The sequence below is a fragment of the Phocoena sinus genome, chromosome 11 (assembly GCF_008692025.1).
Source record: "Phocoena sinus isolate mPhoSin1 chromosome 11, mPhoSin1.pri, whole genome shotgun sequence".
NCBI lineage: Eukaryota > Metazoa > Chordata > Mammalia > Artiodactyla > Phocoenidae > Phocoena > Phocoena sinus.
The window spans coordinates 17,804,955-17,824,067 of record NC_045773.1 but is presented as its reverse complement, the minus strand read 5'-3'; the positions used below and the strand labels follow the sequence as shown (position 1 = coordinate 17,824,067).

General features: G+C 43.2%; 1 protein-coding gene across 1 annotated transcript in view; it reads left to right on the top strand.

Moving 5' to 3' along the window:
* GXYLT2 (glucoside xylosyltransferase 2) overlaps positions 1-19,113 on the top strand; it is an 84,647-nt gene that overhangs the window by 10,229 nt on the left and 55,305 nt on the right. The window contains exons 2-3 of the mRNA XM_032650301.1: positions 10,771-10,963; positions 18,493-18,624. Coding sequence (XP_032506192.1) covers positions 10,771-10,963; positions 18,493-18,624 — 325 coding nt within the window. The remainder of the gene's footprint in view (positions 1-10,770; positions 10,964-18,492; positions 18,625-19,113) is intronic.

Here is a 19,113-nt window from a genome sequence, read left to right as displayed (position 1 = left end):
TTAATATTTAATAATAATGATGATAACAAGTAATATTTAATGCTGACTTAAAACATGTCAGGTACCGTATGAAGCACTTCACCACGTTATTTCGTTTAATCTTCGTAGCAATCTAAGGGGTGGGTACTATTACGGGATAGGTCAAATTCTTTTCCATTTGGAGTGATGGAATCCCAGCTCATCAGCTCATATCACTTAATCATAAAAGGGGATTTACTAGCTCATAAAACTGTGATGTGCAAAGGAGATAAAGCTTCAGTCATGGGTGTGTCCAGGATGTGTGACCATCTTGCCTCCATCTTTTAACTTTGCTTCCTTCTGTGTGGCCAGATTTTTCCATGTGATAGTTCCAACGGGTCTGGCTTAAGTCCTCCTCCTTTAGTAACCTTGAAGGGAAAGACTTCATCCAGCAAGAGTCCCAGGGCTGCCTCTAACCGCCCTGGCTTGGATCACATGCACACCAACCCCTGATGTCTGCATCTGGGGGAGGATGCTTCAGTGCGTCCAAACCCCATGAACTGAGAACAGTGGTTTCCCCCGAAGAAAACTGAGGTGCTCTTACCAGAAACACCTGGAAATGGACGCTAGTAAGAAACACCAAAACCAAAAGCAAAGAGCCACTAGAATCAACAAGCCCTTTTTTTTTTACAGATGGGGAAACTGAGGGTGAGAAGTAGTTAAAGTGTGTGCCCAAGATGGGACAGCCAAGTGGCAGACCTAGAATTTGAAGCCAGCTCTGTGTGCATCTAGATCCATATTGCTTACAACCATACTGTACTTGGGAACAGATCTTGAAATGTGAAGTATTTGATGGCTTTCCAGAATCCCTTTGAAGAAGATCCCTTTGATAAAATCTCTTTTCTTTTTTTAAATTTGAAAATTGTTCGTATTTGTAAGGGAAAAAAACAGATTATAAAAATTATCCCATTCTTTAAAAGTTTTTACATATTTATATACACACACCTACATATAGTGGTTATAACTCTGGAAGATGGTATACCAAAACGTTAACAGAGGTTATGAAGTTGGTTTGGTTACCCCTCGCCTGCCTTCGCTTGTCTGTATTTTACACTTTTTTCTGTGATAAGTATATGCATTACTTATATATTTATGAAACAATTTAAAGTATATTAATTATCATAAAAATTTTAAATCCCTATTGGCCTGAGGCATAAGAGTATGGAAATTAGCTGGGGAGACCACTTTTCCTTTGCTTAAATTGGTAAGTCCCGGGGCTTCCCTGGTGGCGCAGTGGTTGAGAGTCCGCCTGCCGATGCAGGGGATGCGGGTTCGTGCCCCGGTCCGGGAGGATCCCACATGCCGCGGAGCGGCTGGGCCCGTGAGCCATGGCCGCTGAACCTGCGCGTCCGGAGCCTGTGCTCCGGCAATGGGAGAGGCCGCAACAGTGAGAGGCCCGCGTACCGAAAAAAAAAAAAAATTGGTAAGTCCCTTATGCTCTTTTTCAGGAAATGAGATAGAGATGCCCATTCTCAGAATATGTAATCCTCATGCTTCTCCCTCGTATGTCACCAGACATTTATTTCAAACCAGCGCTGCTGGTTCATATTTTTTAAATCTCAATAACATCTTAATTTGAAAAGAAGAGGGAGATGGAGAAATAGAATCCCCTGTGTGTCAGGAACAATCACGGGGGGAAGAATGAAATGAGAATCAGTCCAGGCAGCCTCCTAGAGTTTTGGAAGGAGAAGAATTATAAACCCAGTTGTGCTCTTAGACCTCAGCTAAGAGCGAGAGGATGGATTATGGAGGTAGAGATGGTGCAGGTGTGCCGTGCGAGTCACACCTGGCGGGGCTGTGGGTGAGGACTGAAATCCAGTCCACCTTCGGATCATTGAGTCAGGAGCTCTGAGTAGAGATAAAGGCTTCATCTGCCTGGAGGGGCTCCTTTTCTGACTCGCTTGTGTGTGACCCCAAATACAGCGTCATAAATAAAAGCAGGGCTTCTTAAGTCCAGCTGCCTGAGTTTGAATCCTTGCTCTGCTACTTCCTAATCATAAAGCATGTATATGTGTACAATGATGGCTAAAAGCAGACACACACGCCTAGAGACGCACAAAGTCACCAGCTTTGGACATTGAACACCTACTGTGCGTTAGACCTAGACTTTGTTTAGGAACACAGCCATGTTTCAAATATCATGATCCAGACTAAATACAAACTATTAGTAATTGGATGCCCTTATCGAATGATTTTATCAAGCCTCCCCCTCATGGCAGATATTTTGGGCACTGTGTCAACACTGTTCATGTAATGCTGGGACTTCAGGCTTTTCTGTCTGTCTTGGAAGATTAAAGATAGTTGATTTAACTCCAAACCATGGGTCGTTAAAAGTGATTTAACCGTTAGCACAGTCCTGAGCGTCACGTCTGGGTTGCTAAGTGAAGGCTCTACTTACAGCTTCGGTGCGGAAATTTTTTGTCAAGGGTCTCGTGTGTTCCCAGACCTGTGGTTTGTGAGGAGCTTCACTAGTGCCTCTGGCTGCCAGCACTTAAGGCAGATATAACCACCCATCACCAGACACTCCTACTAGGGGCTGAATCAAGGTATTTCCACGTCTTCAACTGCCACTCTGACCCCATTTGCAAACTTCTACATTCAGATAGCCGTGGCTTCGTCTTGTAAGAGATTCCACTAGGGGAGAGGGGAGTGGCATTCTGCTATTCAAGTCTTCCCCTAGGGTGAGCATATTCAACCTCTTAAAATGTGTCTGCTTCCTTCCCCACCCTCATGTTTCTGTGTTTCCTTCCCTGTTAAAACTAGTCACCAAATGTTTCAGGCTGTGTTTGAAAGAACTGTGATTTTTTTTCCGTCCAGCTCACACGGCCGGCCCGTATCATAGCATCAGCTTTACCTGAGTTAATTTAGCCTGTCAGTTAAGGAGAAGCCCTGGAAACAGAGGTAGCAGCAGATGGCAGAAAAGAGGGTCTGAGTAGAAGCAATTACTCGCTTTAATAATTCAGTGTGTTTTGCAGTAATAGGCTCCAACGTAAATAGCAGACACACAAATGCCGTATTTCATTATTTATACACTCCAGAAATTGAAGTTTAATTAAGTCACACGCTTGAGACTTTTTAAGCAATTAAGGAGACGCTTGGTCTTGGGCAGCGCGGAGGTGGTGAGGCTGCTTCTGCTCTGAGCCTTCTGTGTTATGAGCATCATTGCTCATTGGATCACAGGGCCGGCTTAAGCCAGGACAATGGGGGCGGCGTTTTACAAGCCTCAGTTGTTCCCACGTCAGTATCATGATTCTTTTAACATGACTACACTACCATATGCTAACTTTAAAAGGAAAAAGTTTAAATCTATCCCTGTTATAAATGTGTGCCTTTATGTATTTAATAAACAGCTTTATTGCAATATAATTCAAATACCCTTAAAAGGTGTACACTGTGGAGGTTTTTAGTTTACTCACAGACTTGTGCAGCCATCCCTGCTATCCAATTTCAGAACAGTTTCATCACCCAAAAAAGAAACCCTATACCCATAAAAGCAGTCACTCCCCATTTGCCCCTTCTGTGAGTCTCTGGTAACCACTAACCTGCCTTATGTCTCTATGGATTTTTCTATCCTGGACTTTTCATACATATGGAGTCATAAAACATGCGGTCTTTTATATTTTCACGAGGTCCACAGTTCACGGTTTTAAAGGTTCATACATGTTGTCACATGCATCAGTACTTCATTCCTTTTTATTGCCAAATAATATTCCATTGTATGGACATACCACATTTTGTTTATCTATTCATCAGTTGATGGACATTGGGGTTGGAATTTTTGGCTCTTGTGAGTAATGCTCCTATGAACATTTATAAATGTACACGTTTTTGTGAGGACATATGCTTTCATTTCTCTTGGGTAGATACCGAGAAATAGGATTGCTGGGTCATATGGTAGTTCTATATTTAAAATTTTGAGGAACTGTAGAACTGCTTTCTGAAGTGGCTGCACCATTTTGCAATCCCACCAGCAATGTTTGAGGGTGCTAATTTCTCCACGTTCTGAGTATATTTGTTTTTAAAGGAAATTTTATAACACCACCATGAATTGTCAGCAAAAACATAAACAGAAGGTAATTGTCAAATCAAACACTAAGAAAACCAAACAATGTTGTTCATTTCTAACTTGATTCTCCTGCTGAAGGTTCTGTATCTAAAGTCTGCTGTCTTTTCAGTTGAAAGGGAGGATTAGGCAACATTAGAAAGGTGTTCAGGGGACTTCCCTGGTGGTCCAGTGGTTAAGACTCTCTGCTCCCAATGCAGGGGGCCTGGGTTTGATCCCTGGTTGGGGAATTAGATACCACATGAATGCTGCAACTAGGAAGTCTGCATGCTACAACTAAGAAGTCCACATGCCACAGCTAAGAGTCTGCACACCACAACTAAAGATCCCACGTGCTGCAACTAAGAGCCAGCACAGCCCAAGATAAATAAATATTAAAAAAGAGAAAAAGAAAGGTGTTCAAGACATATTAGCACCAACTGAGACTTTCTTATTGCCATTGTTGAAAAAGAACTGAAAATGGAATAACTTCTCACTATGAGACTCAGTGTTATTTGATGCAGTGTCTAAATGATAACTGCAACCTAAGCATCACCGCTTCAGAACACAAGGAATTTGGAGGCACTGATGCCATACGCAAGTGTGTTTCATCTTGTTTCAGCAGTCAGCTACACGGTTACCTCATACAAGGAGTTCAGAGGTGGCTGGGCTAATGTGTATTACATTTTTTTTGTTTTTGCTTCTTACGGTCTGGTGTTTTCCAAGAACTCTTGAGTAAATTCGAGAAACTGTCAAAATTACTACATTCTTGCTAGGATAATAGCTATTAACCCAGTAAATCCATTCCAGGGAATGTAGTGAAAGGAAATAATGCAAAGAAAGAAAGAAATCTATTGGCCCACCCATGCTTAGTGCAAGATTTTTTAATATATATAACTGAGAACAGTTGGAAACAACAACACAAAGGAAATGATGATAAGCCATATGGTGTTTTAGCTGGATGGAATAAAATGATGGTCATGAAGACTTAAAAAGTAATAAGAAAAATAAAAGAAGCAGATGAAAAAAGTAGGATATAAAATTGTATGTACAGCATTACTGCAGCTGTAAAAATATGTATTCAATGGAGTAAAGACCAGAATGTAACATGCAAAAAAACCCATTTTTTATGGGGCAAGAAGTTTTTTCATGTACCAACTTTACTATTTCAACACGTTTTACATTTTTTTAATTGAAAATGTGCATTGTTTTATTCCAGTCTTTTTTCTAAAGATATTTTTAATTTATTGATACACTGTCTTATATTGACTGTAAATAATATTGTGTACTTGCTATGAATTACAATGAAAGAATATATAATCACCAGCTGAGGTTCATTTTTGGAATGAAATAAACAAAGACCATGATGGAAAATAAAAGGGACGGTGCTCCTTCAGTGAGGTGTCAGGGGAGGCCATTCTACTGTCCAAAAGAGAAGGAGGCAGCTTTGCAAAGAGCTAGGGAAGAACATTCCAGGTGGAACAGTTTGTGTGAAGGTCCAGGATATGAGCCCAGCACTAGGTGCTTCAGGTAGTAAGAAGGAAAAGGTGCAGGGTGTTCAGCTCACAAAACTGAAGGATCGGGAACCATCTTCCAAAGAGCAGATGAAGCCCCGAAGAATATTGAGGAACGGGGGTGAGGAGAAACACCCGCAAGAAGCTCAACTCAGTGAATGAAGCGGAATAAACCGGCAGCTGAGAGACGACGGCAGCACGGAAGGTGGAATAGCTGCATCCACGGACTTCGCCATGGAGACATGGTCCGCGTCTGGGCGCGGCTGTGGGAAGCGAGGAGAAAACCAGCCCCGCCTCCTGCCCTGAGGCCCCTAGGACAGGGCAGGAAGAACAGCTGCCACTCCAGGGGTCTGCTGGGGAGGTGGCGTCCTCACAAGGCAGCATGTTTTCATTAAGGCAAGAGGTGAAGAGGAGACCGTGAGAAAAGGCAGAGGATAGAACGGGCGTTCCTGAGGGCTCGGGGAAGAGTTCGGCAGACAGAGGAGAGGTGAGAGGTCAGCTCAGATGATGAGCTCCTGGCTGGAGATGAACTGCACATGGTTGTAGTTCAAGTGTGCTCATGTGTAAACTCTGGGGCCTCACCCCAGACCCCCGGAATCAGAATCTCTGTGAGATGGGGTTTCAGTACCAACAAACACCTCCCGTGATGATGATATGCAGCCGGGTCGGGAATCCGCTGTGCGACGTGGTATCTGGTGTCTCCTCCGCCTATGAAACTGGTGGAGTCATGGAGATTTGATCAAGGTCCTAGCAGTGAGCTACAGAGAGGGAATGGATTCATGGACCATTTCAAGGATGACTCCTAGTGAGAATATGAGAGAGGCGGAGTGAGTCCAAGGTGATTGGAAACCTATTTTTAAGACCTACGTTAAGACACCTTTTTTTTTTTTTTTTTTTTGCGCTACGCGGGCCTCCCACTGTTGTGGCCTCTCCCGTTGCGGAGCACAGGCTCCGGACGCGCAGGCTCAGCAGCCATGGCTCACGGGACCAGCCGCTCCGCGGCATGTGGGATCTTCCCGGACCGGGGCACGAACCCGTGTCCCCTGCATCGGCAGGCGGCCTCTCATCCACTGCGCCACCAGGGAAGCCCTTAAGACACTTTTGATTGCTAAGTTGTAAGTTTGTTTCAAACTGACTTAAGTAGAGGAGAGTTTATTGGCTTGATCAATGAACTTCCAGGGTTAGGGTCAGTGCACCTGGATTCAGGCGCTCAAGTAATGCCACCCGAGATCTGACCCACCATCTTGTAGCTCTGCTTTCTAGTCTGCTGACTGCCTTCCAGGCTCTACCAGTGTGGTGACCAAGGTGCCTGCCATCAGCTCCAGCCTCAGCAACAGGTCTTTAAAAATCCTGGACAGCAAATGTCCACTCCAGTCTTCTTTAATAAAGTGTAAATAAGAACATAGTTAACCACCAGTCAGAGCAGGGGAAGTACAGTTCCCCATCTCCCATTTGCCACCAACACCTGGTGACTCAAGGGGTTAAGAAGTCCTAGGTTCACAGACTGGACTTCCCTTGATCCTTGCAGAGCCTTCAGGTGACATTTGAGAGGGGCTGAGTGTGCTGTTGGTAAGATCTCGTGAAAGGCACACCATTTCAGCACCCTTAAACTTGATTATTCCGTGTGACCACACAGCACAGACGCTTATTACCTGAAGCCTAGGATTTTTAATGTAACGTGAGAGGTAACACAGTAGGGGCAGCAAAGGTCTCGTTAAACCCCAGCCGCTGATACTTGAACTGCCACCAGGAGAGGCTTTTATTTGTCTTTTTTAGTACCTGTCACCAGACACCAAAAAAGATTGCAGGCCCCAGCCCCTGCTCTGTGTACCGTGCAGTCCCATATCACTGAAGCCTGCAAAGCAAAGAAGTGGCCTGCTGTGCTGCAGGGAGGTGCAAGCTTTTTTAATCAAAAAGAAAAACAAAGTATATGTCAAATAGTTCGGGCGTACGAATAAAACAGACAATTACATCATGAATTTCTGTGAACCCTGCACTCATCTTAAGAAGTAAAAACTTAAGTCCCTGCAAATAACCACTGCCTTGCCTTTGATGTCTCTCATCCTCATGCATGATGACTTTTGCTCCATATGTCTGTGAAGAGCACACAGTGCTGTTTTGCTGGTTTTCAAGCTTCATCCAAATGGTCTCACGCTATCACTATCCTGCTACAAATTGCTCTTTCTCCTCTTGATCCTTACGTTGACACGTGACCTTCTGAGTTGTTCATTTTCTCTGCTGTGTAGTATTCCACTTAAACTTGTCAAATAATTCATGATTCTCCTGTGCGTAGACACAAGAGTTTTTTCCAACTTTTCACTATTATACACAGGGCTGCTGTGAGCATTCTTGTGTGGGTCCTGTGCAGACGTGCAAGAGTTTCTTCAGGTCACATATGTAAGGGTAGAACCAGAAGAGTGAGGGCGTATATATATATATATATATATATATATATATATATATAATCTTCACTCCTGATAGATGTTGCCAAAAGGCTTTCCAAAGTGTCTGGGTCAACTTACACTGCCCCTAGCGACCTCTGAGCTGTCCCCCACCTCCATATCCACTCTGAGACGTGTATGGTCCAACTTTTATTTTTTTATGTTTTGCCAGTGTGAACATAACGTGGAATCTCTTTATTGTTTGAATTAGTATTTCCCTGATTACTGAGGTTAAAACTTTTAATTTATGTAAAAGCCCAAGGTGTAAAGCTAAACTAGGCTGAGTTGTTCTATTTGGGGGTGGGGTAATAGTTCGTATTTAAGATATCTAAGCTATTGCATTTATCGTTTTAGTACCTTTGGATACCTGTGTTTTTAAACATTGAACATAATTTTAAGCAAGTGAGTTTGCATTAAATCTCTTTTGTAGCATACTTTGGCTGGTATTTTGACTGTCTTTTTTGTTAATTGACTGTGATTTTAGCATTATCTGTGACGCATCCTTCCCATCCCTTTACGTAAATTGGTTGGGAGTTGGCTTTAATAGCAGGTATGAAAACCCATCCATGAAGCTGAGGGAGAGAAGACGTCTGAATCCTGAAGGCAAGGGTTCTTGAGTTCACCAGGCATCCTCCTGATTTAGTGTCTTTGCTCTGACTGTCCTCTCTGCCTGGAATCTTCCTCACCCAGAAAAGCACGTGACTCCCTCCTGCCTTCCCCACCGTCAGGCTGTCGTCGAATCTCACTTTCTCAGTGAGGACTCCCCTAACTTTGCACTGTATAATATATTCCAGCCCATCAGCCACTCCTGTATCCCTCCTGGCTCGGTTATCTATTTCCTCCTAGCACTTACCACTGGATAACTTTCTATATAAGTTACTTAGTTATTGTTTGCTTTGACCATTATCCTTCCTTTGTCTTTTTCCTACCACCTGTAGAATGTAACTTCTGCAAGGGCAGGCATCTTGGTCTGGTTTGTTCGCTACTATCTTCCTGGCACCTAGAACGGTGTCTGGCACGTAGCAGGCACTCATTATACCTTTGTGGACTAATAAATGGGCTGCAGTTAGCAAGGCAGAGAGAGCAGAGAAGAGCATTTCTGAGAGACAGTGTATGTGCCAAGGCCCGAAGGCAACCCAGCATGGTCCATGGTCTCATGACTAGGCGTGAGCTGGAGAGCTGCAATATAAGTGTGACCGTGATTTTGCATGGCTGCCCACGCAGGCGGAGGGTGCTAGAGGCAGTTACAAGAGATATAAGTAGGAGCCGCAGTCAGCAGTTTGGACTTGACCTTGAAGGCAGTCGGGAGCCTTACATGATTTTTATCAAGGGAGTAACACTATCCTATGTGCATTTTTAGAAGAACGTCACTCTGGCACCCACAAGAAGAAATCATAGGCTAGGGGTTAAGGATCAGACTGGAGACAGGTGGACCATCTAGGGGGCTGTCACAGCGATCAGGTGAGGGAAGTTGGTGATCTCATCAGGTAGCAGCAGGGGCATGGAGAGACGTGGACAATTTCAGGAGATATGTAGGACATCTCTACTTGTCTTTTCCTCCGATCCCCGAAATAACTAGAACCTCAGTGACTCCCTGAATCTGAGCTTAACTAAGCCAGCAGGCTGTGCTTCTATTCAGCGCACTCTTAAGTAATCAAACTGGAAAGCTATCAAAAGTCCTCCACCCACATCTTCAACTTTCCTCTTGGTGAAAGAAATCTGGAGCAAGGCTTCCTTTATTCGACCGAGCAGTGAATAATGGAGCAGCACGCTGATTGAACTCGAAGTTTTTGGAAGGAAGGTAGCATTCCACGTCCAAGTTCCCCTGGTCTCCAGATCTTTTGTGCAAGTAAATTAGTTTCATTTGTCTCAGGGCACCTTTTCCAGGCCAGCTTCTTCCAGCTTGCCTGCAAATGTTTCTCAGTGGTGTGTTTGAGGCTTGGCTGTGTCTCCTTGTCTGGAACAAATGTTTTATGACGAGGAAATAGCTGGATGATGATTCTGGACTTCTTGGACCCTATTCCCCTCTCAGCTGTTGACTGGATGTTTGATACCTTGGTAATTTTCAGCTTAACCTGCCCCCTCTCCCGTCCGCTTCTCGTTAATATGCATTTCACACTGGAAGCTGAATTTCATACCTACCAGCTCCGCAGTCTTGAGCGAGACAGTTAGGATTAGCACCTGTTTCTTTAAGACTCTCCCGAGATGGAATGGAGGCCCATGCGTTGTTTTCTTTGCTCACTTCCCGGGTGTGCATGATCTCCTATGGTCCGGTGGTCATGCATTCCACTGCGAGCTAAAACCATCCAGATCATGGGAGTATCACGTTGCTCGTTTCACATGGGAAAGCCACCGCCCACCTTCCTCTTGCTCAAGTTGCGTTCAAATCTAATTTCCATGGCCCATGTGAGTGGGAGCTCCACAGCCCTGTGTCAGCTGTCAGAGTTTAGCAATACCATTTCCAAACATGGGCCAGTAGGCAGCCAGCAGGCACTAGACAGCTCAATGCTGGCGGAAAAAGCCTCAGACACCTATAGCAGTCCAAACAGTGACTCATCCTGCTATTGCCAGGATAAATATGGGAATAAACGGTATTTTTCTCTAAGCAGGAAGAATTGTCAAAATGCTTATCATTTTATAAAATATGACAGCTTGTGCCTGTTCATGTTTTGAAACGTTCCAACCCTTCACTAGCTGTTTTTTTTTCTCTTTTATGAGTTTAATAACAGCTTTCACCTGTTTTTCTTCTTTCTAGGAGGCCTGGAGAACTCAGGAGTTTCCAAGCTGTACTGCCCCCCGAGCTCTGGATCCACCTGGCCGTGGTGGCCTGTGGCAATCGGCTGGAGGAGACGCTGGTCATGCTCAAATCGGCCGTGCTCTTCAGCCACAGGAAGATGCGATTTCACATCTTCACCGAAGAATCTCTGAAGTCCGAGTTTGACAAGCAGGTGAATGTACAGGAATTGTGGCACGCTGTTTACTGAGTGCAGACAGACTGCATTGCGGGAAAGGCATATCCTGTTTCCTAATTATTTTGCTGCATACTCAGCTGTGCGCCCATGAACCCTTGACTCTGAGCCTTACTGTTCTCATCTATAATATAGGGATAATTACACCCCCTGTAGAGAGACATGGTGAGGATTAAATGAGATGATGCACTTAAAGCACTTGACCCAGGGCGCCATCCCTCTTGGTGTTATTGACATTGTTCTTAGTGGGAGTCACGTAGCTAATTTTTATCTATGTATGTATGTTTTTTGAATGACCAATAATATATGCTCATCAAAATAAATTCCAACAGTATAGATGTTATAAATTAAAAAGGCAGAAGTCCTTGCTACGGTTCTTTCCCACACAAGAAACTGTCAGAGTCAACACTTGTGAGTGATTCTCCCATATTTTTTTTCATATGCAAGTGTGTGTGTGTTTACACATCTGTGTGATATTGTATGTTTGTGTGTATACACATATATTTGTATAAGTATAAACACACGTATAACACATGCATGTATTCTTTTATTATATATAATATACTTATTTATTATATTTATTTATCAAAACATATTTCTTTTACAAAATTCAAATCACTCTCTGTGTATTATTCTGGAACTTGCGTTTCCTCACTTAAAGCCATAGCATCAACATCGTTGCAGGTGAGGACTCATAGATTCTCACCTCATCCCTTTTTGCTGACGACACAATCTTTTATTATGTGGCTGGGTCATCACTGATTTGACTCTTCCTGTACTGAGGAATGAGTAACAGCTTCCTCCCAGTCCAGGAGAGCTTTGGAATTCCCTCTTCTCCCCGGGCTCGGTACGTGTGCGACTGTAGACTGAGCTTTCTTTTCCTCGAGAGGCTTCTCTTGCGGTGAGTTCTTGTGCGCTGGCAGAGAGAGAAGCGCTTTTGTTTTGTACCTACCGACTTGTGTCACCAGGCTGCATCCTGCCACTGGGGTAGCCATGCTGATGAGAAAGGCCAAAGCAGCCCGTTGGGCAGAGAAAGACTAATAACAGAAAGCTAGAAAACGTGTTATGTGTTCTCCAGAAAAAAAATCACGTCGACATCCTCAGCAAGAGAAGTCAGGGTAGAACAGTCTTGGGGCTTTGAAATTGATCGGAAAATGGCTTGAGGAAGGTCTGAGTCAGTGAAAGGGGCAAAGAAAAACATTGAAACACGTGTAGGTAGCTTCTCTGAAGCTGTGGTATAAGGGGAATTATAATTAATAACAATAATAGTAGTAATAATAATTTTAAAAATAAAATAGCCTTTATCAAGGCCTTATGACTTATGATTTACTCTTACTGAATCCTCACAAGAATCCTTTGAAGATGGTAATAACCATGTCCCTATTTTACTAGCTGAGATCATTGAGACTCAGAGAGTCTTAGTGAGTAGCTCATCAGGTGTCAGTTCAAGGTCACTGACTCAGACCTCCACGAACTTAACCACTATACCCTACTACCTCCCAAACTAGTAGATGGAAGTCTTGAATTCAGAATTTAGCTCCACTCTTGCTGTGTGATCTCGGGCAAGTCTTGTGGGCTTTTTGGACTTCGCTTTCCCCCTTTGTAGCTTGGGACCAGCAGAAGTGATACAAGAGGTGCTCCTCGGTAATCTTGATAGGCTAGCTCAGGCTGCAGTGACAGCTTCCAGAAAGCTCAGAGACTTTCCACATGCCTGCTGCGTGTCTCATGCAAGCACAGCAGGGTCCCTGTCCACACGGCCCCCTCAGCCTGGGACCACAGTTGACAGAGACGATTCATGCACGTAGCTGCACCTGCTGGAACATTTGGCCTCTGCAGTTCTTGAGATGCCACTAAAGGAAAGATTGGGACTATCGGATCCCCACTGTGCTTTTCACTCCCTCAACTTGGCAGTGACATTTCTGCTCCTATTTAACTGTCCAGAAGCAGTTGGTCACAAGGCCCACCCAACTCCAAGGGGGCTGAGAGGTATCCTACAGGAAGGAATGGAGGAAAAGTGGCTATGGGTCAACACTAGTCAGGTCATGTACAATATCCATTGGACAAGTATTTATTGAGTACCTACTGCATGCTAGAAGTTGGGGCATGAGGACAGAGCAGAACAGAATACAGGCTTAGACTTTAAAAAGACAAGAGAAGTCTTGTATATGTGTAACTATAGATGTGTAACAGATTGTGTTTTCCAAAGGGCCTCCTGTTATTCACACCTTTGTGTATTTCCCTCCTGCACTGTCCCAGGCCTGGCCTGTGTGACCAGTAGTATAGGGAAGAAGTGATGCTATGTCACTTTTGAGATTAGGTTTAATAAGGCACTGCACCTTCCATCTTGGTTGCACTCTTTCTCTCTTGGAGGTCAGCTTTTATGTCAGAGCAGCCCTTGCAGAGGCCCATGTGTTAAGGAATGAAGGCCTCTTGCCGACACTCGTGTGCTTGAGCTTGGAGACAGGACCTCTAGCCCCATCCAGCCTTCACATGACTCACCCTCACGAGAGGTCCTGAGCTGGAACAACCCAATTCACAGATCCCTGACCCTAAAAAATGATATAAGTTAATGAACGTTTGTGGTTTTAAGCTACTAGCTTTTGGGGTAATTTGTTATAAGGCAAGGGCTAATACAGATACGTCTACATACATAATACGTATGTGTATATAAAATAGAGTATGCCAAATGTCCTGAAGCTAGATCATTGAAAGCATACAGCTTGTGCCTGGCTCTGTCTAAGGATGCCTGGCCCTGGAACCTGGCCACCATGCAGTGAGGAAGTCCAAACTCGCCCACACGGAGAGGAGCTGAGGTCCCCAGTCGGTAATTGACCTCCACCACCGGACATGTGAGAACGAGCCTTCAGATGATTCAAGCCCCCAGCCTCCAAGCCTTCTAGCTGAGGCCCCAGACATTGTGGAGCGGACTCAAGCCGTCCCTTCTGTGCCTTGTCTGAGTTCCTGATCCTTGGATATCTGAGCATAATAAATGGTCATTTTATACTACAAAGTTTTGGGGTAATTTGTTATGAGCCGTAGTACCTGGGACATTATAAATTAGGAGCTAAAGTATGGGGAAATATTGCAGATACCTGTGAAGTTGAGCCACGTTTTACGTTGCCGTGCTGACTTTATCCCTCTGATGGCTTATTTCCTCAGTTCTTTGTTAGACCAGTGAAGCTCCATTGGCAAAGGAGATTATAATAGGGTGTTCACATCACGGCAGGGCATATGGAGTCACCCCTTTCTTTTCCATGCTGGGATCATGGTGCAAGTTTAGATGTTAAGTATTGGCTCTTCCGTAAGTCACAGAACTTTTCTCAGTCTCAATTTCTTCATCTGTATCAAGCAAAAATCTATAATAGACATACAAAAGGGACAGCCAATTCTTGCTCTTCTTATTGCTGAGTGTAATTGTGAGGCTGAATCAGATAACCTATTTATTCTCTCATTCCACAAAGATTCCTTGGAACATCTCCCTGGGTTGGGCACTGTGTTAGCCCTGAAGCTATAGATCAGCAGCAGTTGGTTTTTGCTCAGCCACATGAGATGCTGGTGTGGAGGCGCAGGTTATACCATCCTTCTGAAGGTTGTCAGTTTCAACACTGAGGCATTGTGGGAATATCCAGAGTGTCTTGGGATAACTTCCGGAGATGCTCAGGGCCACATACCTCAGGGTCAAAACAAAACAAAACAAAATGCTAATCGCCGTCATTATCCCTCTGGAAACGGCATTGTGGACGAGTTCTGTTATACTTAAGTAGAAATTTTTTTAAAGCTGCTTAAGTACACTGTCTGGTGGTATTTACTGTCTACGTTGTTGGTATTTAATATTTGAAAGTTTCATTTATTTTTGTCATCTCCCAGTATAAAAGCTGAAAATGCCAGTTGGTTGATTTCGTAGCTTCTCCAGAAGTTCAGGATCAAATATATGATTTAAGTTTGGTTAATTTGTGCTCCTGCCCTAGACTTAGAATCAGGAAATAGTGCGACACAGAAGCGGGGATGGCCACCAATCCGTTCTGGTGATAGGTGGGGCCCCATGGGGCATTGACATCATGTGTGTGTGTGTGTGTGTGTGTGTGTGTGTAGCTCTGACATAGGAAGAGGTGTCAACAGGAATTTCTAGTGGCTGGAGTCAGTATACTATTCAAATATAGACATAGGAACAAATATAAATGGACTGAATGAATATTCCACTTAAAAAACATGGATCGGCAAAGGTGGATAAGCCCTTCTAGAAGATAGGATGCTAAAGATCAAAGAGTCAAGGAAATCAGTAGACTATGGGACCTTCCCGTTCTCCTTCCAGGGATGATTTTGGGCTGTTGTGCAGTGGCTCAGTTATCCTGAGTATTTGTGCCCAGTGTCTGTTCTGATTGGTTGGTACTGTTGTACTGAATGTTCACGCCCAGTGTCAGTTCTGATGTGTTCGTGCACTTGTGTTGGGTATTTATGCCTGAAGATTTCTCTCCCAAATATCCATCTCAAAATTGCAAATTTAAAGTGTTCCCAATGGTGTGGTTTTTCAAAAAATTTTATGCAACTATATAAGCAATATATGTACACTGTAAAAAAAGAAGGTATATTAGTGGACAGAGAGTAAGAATGTAAACTATCAAAAAAAAGTTATAAAATCAGAAATGAAAAAAGTCAACCATCATATTAATGCCGAGGAGAACAATTTTTGTGTATTTATTTACATTTCTTGTCATATCAACATCAGAAATGGAATTATATTCTATATTTTCTATCACTGTTACTTATATTACTGAATTTCTTCTAAAATAGGGGTTGACCAACTTTTTCTGTGAAAGACCAGATAGTAACTATTTTAGGCTTTGCAGGCTGTCTGGTCTCACAGCTACTCACCTCTATTCCTTCTTATAAAAGCAGCCATAGATATACCTAAACAAATGGATATGGCTATGTTCCAACAAAACTTGTATTTATGGACAGTGAAATCCAAATTTCATGTGATTTTCACATGTCACAAAGTGTTATTCTTGTTTTTATTTTTATTTTTTTTGCGGTACGCGGGCCTCTCACTGTCGCGGCCTCTCCCCTTGCGGAGCACAGACTCCAGACACGCAGGCCCAGCGGCCATGGCTCACGGGCCCAGCCGCTCCGCGGCATGTGGGATCCTCCCGGACCGGGGCACGAACCCGTGTCCCCTGCATCGGCAGGCTGACTCTCATCCACTGCGCCACCAGGGAAGCCCTCTTGTTTCTATTTTTTTCAACTATTTAAAAATGTTTAACCCATTCTTGGCTTGTGTGCTATTTGTAGCAGGCTGGGTTTGGCTCTTCCACTACCATGTTTTGCTGACCTTTTTCTGCAACATTGTCACTAGTAGCTGCATAGTGTTCTGTTGTGTAAGCCTATCCCAGAGCTTATTTCACCAATTTCTTATTTACCTTGTTTCCTATTTTTCACTGTTACAAACAATGCTACAGTAAACAACCTTGTAATAAGTGTGTATGTACTTTTGGAATTTTTCCTTAGGATAAATTCTCAGAAGTGGAGTTACTGTGGCACTGGGAAGGCATTAACTAAAAAGAATTAAGAAGATACACAGGGCTTCCCTGGTGGTGCAGTGGTTGGGAGTCTGCCTGCCGATGCAGGGGACGCGGGTTCGTGCCCTGGTCCGGGAGGATCCCACATGCGGCTGGGCCCGTGAGCCATGGCCGCTAGCCTGTGTGTCCGGAGCCTGTGCTCCGCAATGGGAGGGGCCACAGCAGTGAGCGGCCCGTGTACCGCAAAAAAAAAAAAAAAAAAAAAGAAGATACACAGATACATATGCAAATAAGCATATGAAAGGATGCTTAAGATCACATGTCATTAAGGAATTGCAGATTAAAATGATGAGATACAGCTACATACCATTAGAATTGCTAAAATCCATAACACTGATAACACCAGATGCTGAAGCGGATATGGAACAACAGGAACTCTCACTCATTGCTGGTGGGAATGCAAAATGGTACAGCCACTTTGGAAGACGGTTTGGTAGTTTCTTAGAAAGTTAAATGTAGGCTGACCATACAATCTGGTAATCGCACCTCTTGGTATTTACCCAAATGAGTTGATAAATTGTCCACACAGAAACCTGCACATGAATGTTTAGAGCAGCTTTATTCATAGTCACCGCAAACTGGAAGCAACCGAGATGTCCTTCAATAGATAAATAGGCAAGCAAACTGTGATATGTTTATACAATGGAATATTGGTCAGTGATAAAAAAAATAAGCTATGAGGCTACAGAAAGACATGGAGGAACTTTAAATGCATATTGCCAAGGAGAAAAGCCAATCTGAAAAGACTGTATGCTGTGTGATTCCAACCATATCACATTCTGGAAAAGACAAAACTGAGAGACAGTAAAAAGATCAGTGGTTGCCAGTAGTTCAGAGATGAAAAGGAGGGAGGAGGGATGAATAGATGGAACAGAGGGGATTTTTAGGGCAGCGGAACTATGCTGTATGATACTATAATGGTAGACACAGAACATCATGCATTTGTCAAAACCCGTAAAATTACACGACACAAAGAATGAACCCTAATGTAAACTATGTATTGATATTGGTTCTTAACAATGTATTGATATTGGTTCATCGGTTGTAACAAACGTACCACATTAATGCAAGATGTCAATGATGGGGAAACTGGGGGGTGGGAGGGAAAGGAGAGAGGGTATATGGGAACTGTCTCTGTACTTCCTGCTCAATTCTGTAACCATAAAACTGCTCTGAAAAATAGAGTCTATAAATTAAAATAATTTTATTATAAAATTAATTTATGCAGACAAAGTATAATATACACTGTCCATAAAAGTCTTAAAGAACACAGCAATATAAACTTAGAAAACGAAACCACCGCCACCTCCTCCACAGGTACCCACGTTTAACTATTAGGCGCATATCTGTTCAGATTTTTCTCTACGTGTAAGTGTATGCATATATTTTTCCCTGTAAGATAGAACCATATTATACATTTCGTATTGTACTTTGCTTTTACTAAAACCTAACTATATATTGTAACCATTTTCTCATGACAGCACATATAGATCTACTTTAACTGTACATTAGTCCACCGCGTAGTTCCATCGTAATGCGTCTTCCCAATTCCTTACCGTTGAGCACTGAGTATTGAACAAGGTTTTTTTGCTTGTTTGTTTGTTTTTATTACAAACTATGTTTCGGTGAAAGTCCTTGTGCGTCTGTCTTGGGATTTGCTGTTACTAGTCTCTAAATCGCCATGCTGGAAGTTTGTTTAAATTTACCCTTGCAGTTTAGGTGCCAGTTTCCCATCATCCTTGCCAACTCTGGGTGTTATTTTTTTAAATCTTAGCAATGGTCTTTTTATTCAGTGAGCATAAATTGTGGTGATAAAATTAGACTTTCTTTGTATGCTACCTGAATAATTTCCACCTGGCCATGCAGAAGATTTAGGTGTTTTCCATATTTCTGGGATCTAATCACCCTCCCCTGACCTTCCATGTTTTTCAGCTACGACAGTGGCCAGACTCATATACAAAGAAGTTTGAGTACAGAATCTACCCCATCACATTTTCGGTTGGAAACCCTCAGGAATGGAAGAAATTATTCAAACCGTGTGCTGCCCAGAGACTCTTTCTTCCGGTAGGAACACCTGCTTTTAATAAGATGCTGCTTGGGAGAGAATTGCTCTTGGAAACATCATGGGATTAACTAGGGTGTGTTTAGAGACATTTTAATTACAGTGGAAAATATGTTCCTCTTGGTTTCTGTAGTTGATGCTCTGAGTCTTCAGGGTGTAGAGAGAGGGTCCCTGTGGTTGAGAAATTGTCTTTCCCAAAGATTGAGGGACTGAGAGCATCCCAAGCATGTCTTGGATTATGGGTCTTTGTGACTATGGATGCACCATTTACTAACTGTGTGGACCTCACTAAACCTCTTAACTTCTCTAAGCCTCGCTTTCCTCTATAAGCTTGGCACATAGTTGGTGCTCAGTAAATGTTATTTTAGATTATTATTATTTCTCTTATAATAATAACTATTTTTAGATGTAGCTATGCTAGGGGATAATTCAGAGAAGGTCCAGAGTTCTGGTTCACCTTTTCCATTTTGAATTTTCACATTGAATGTTTT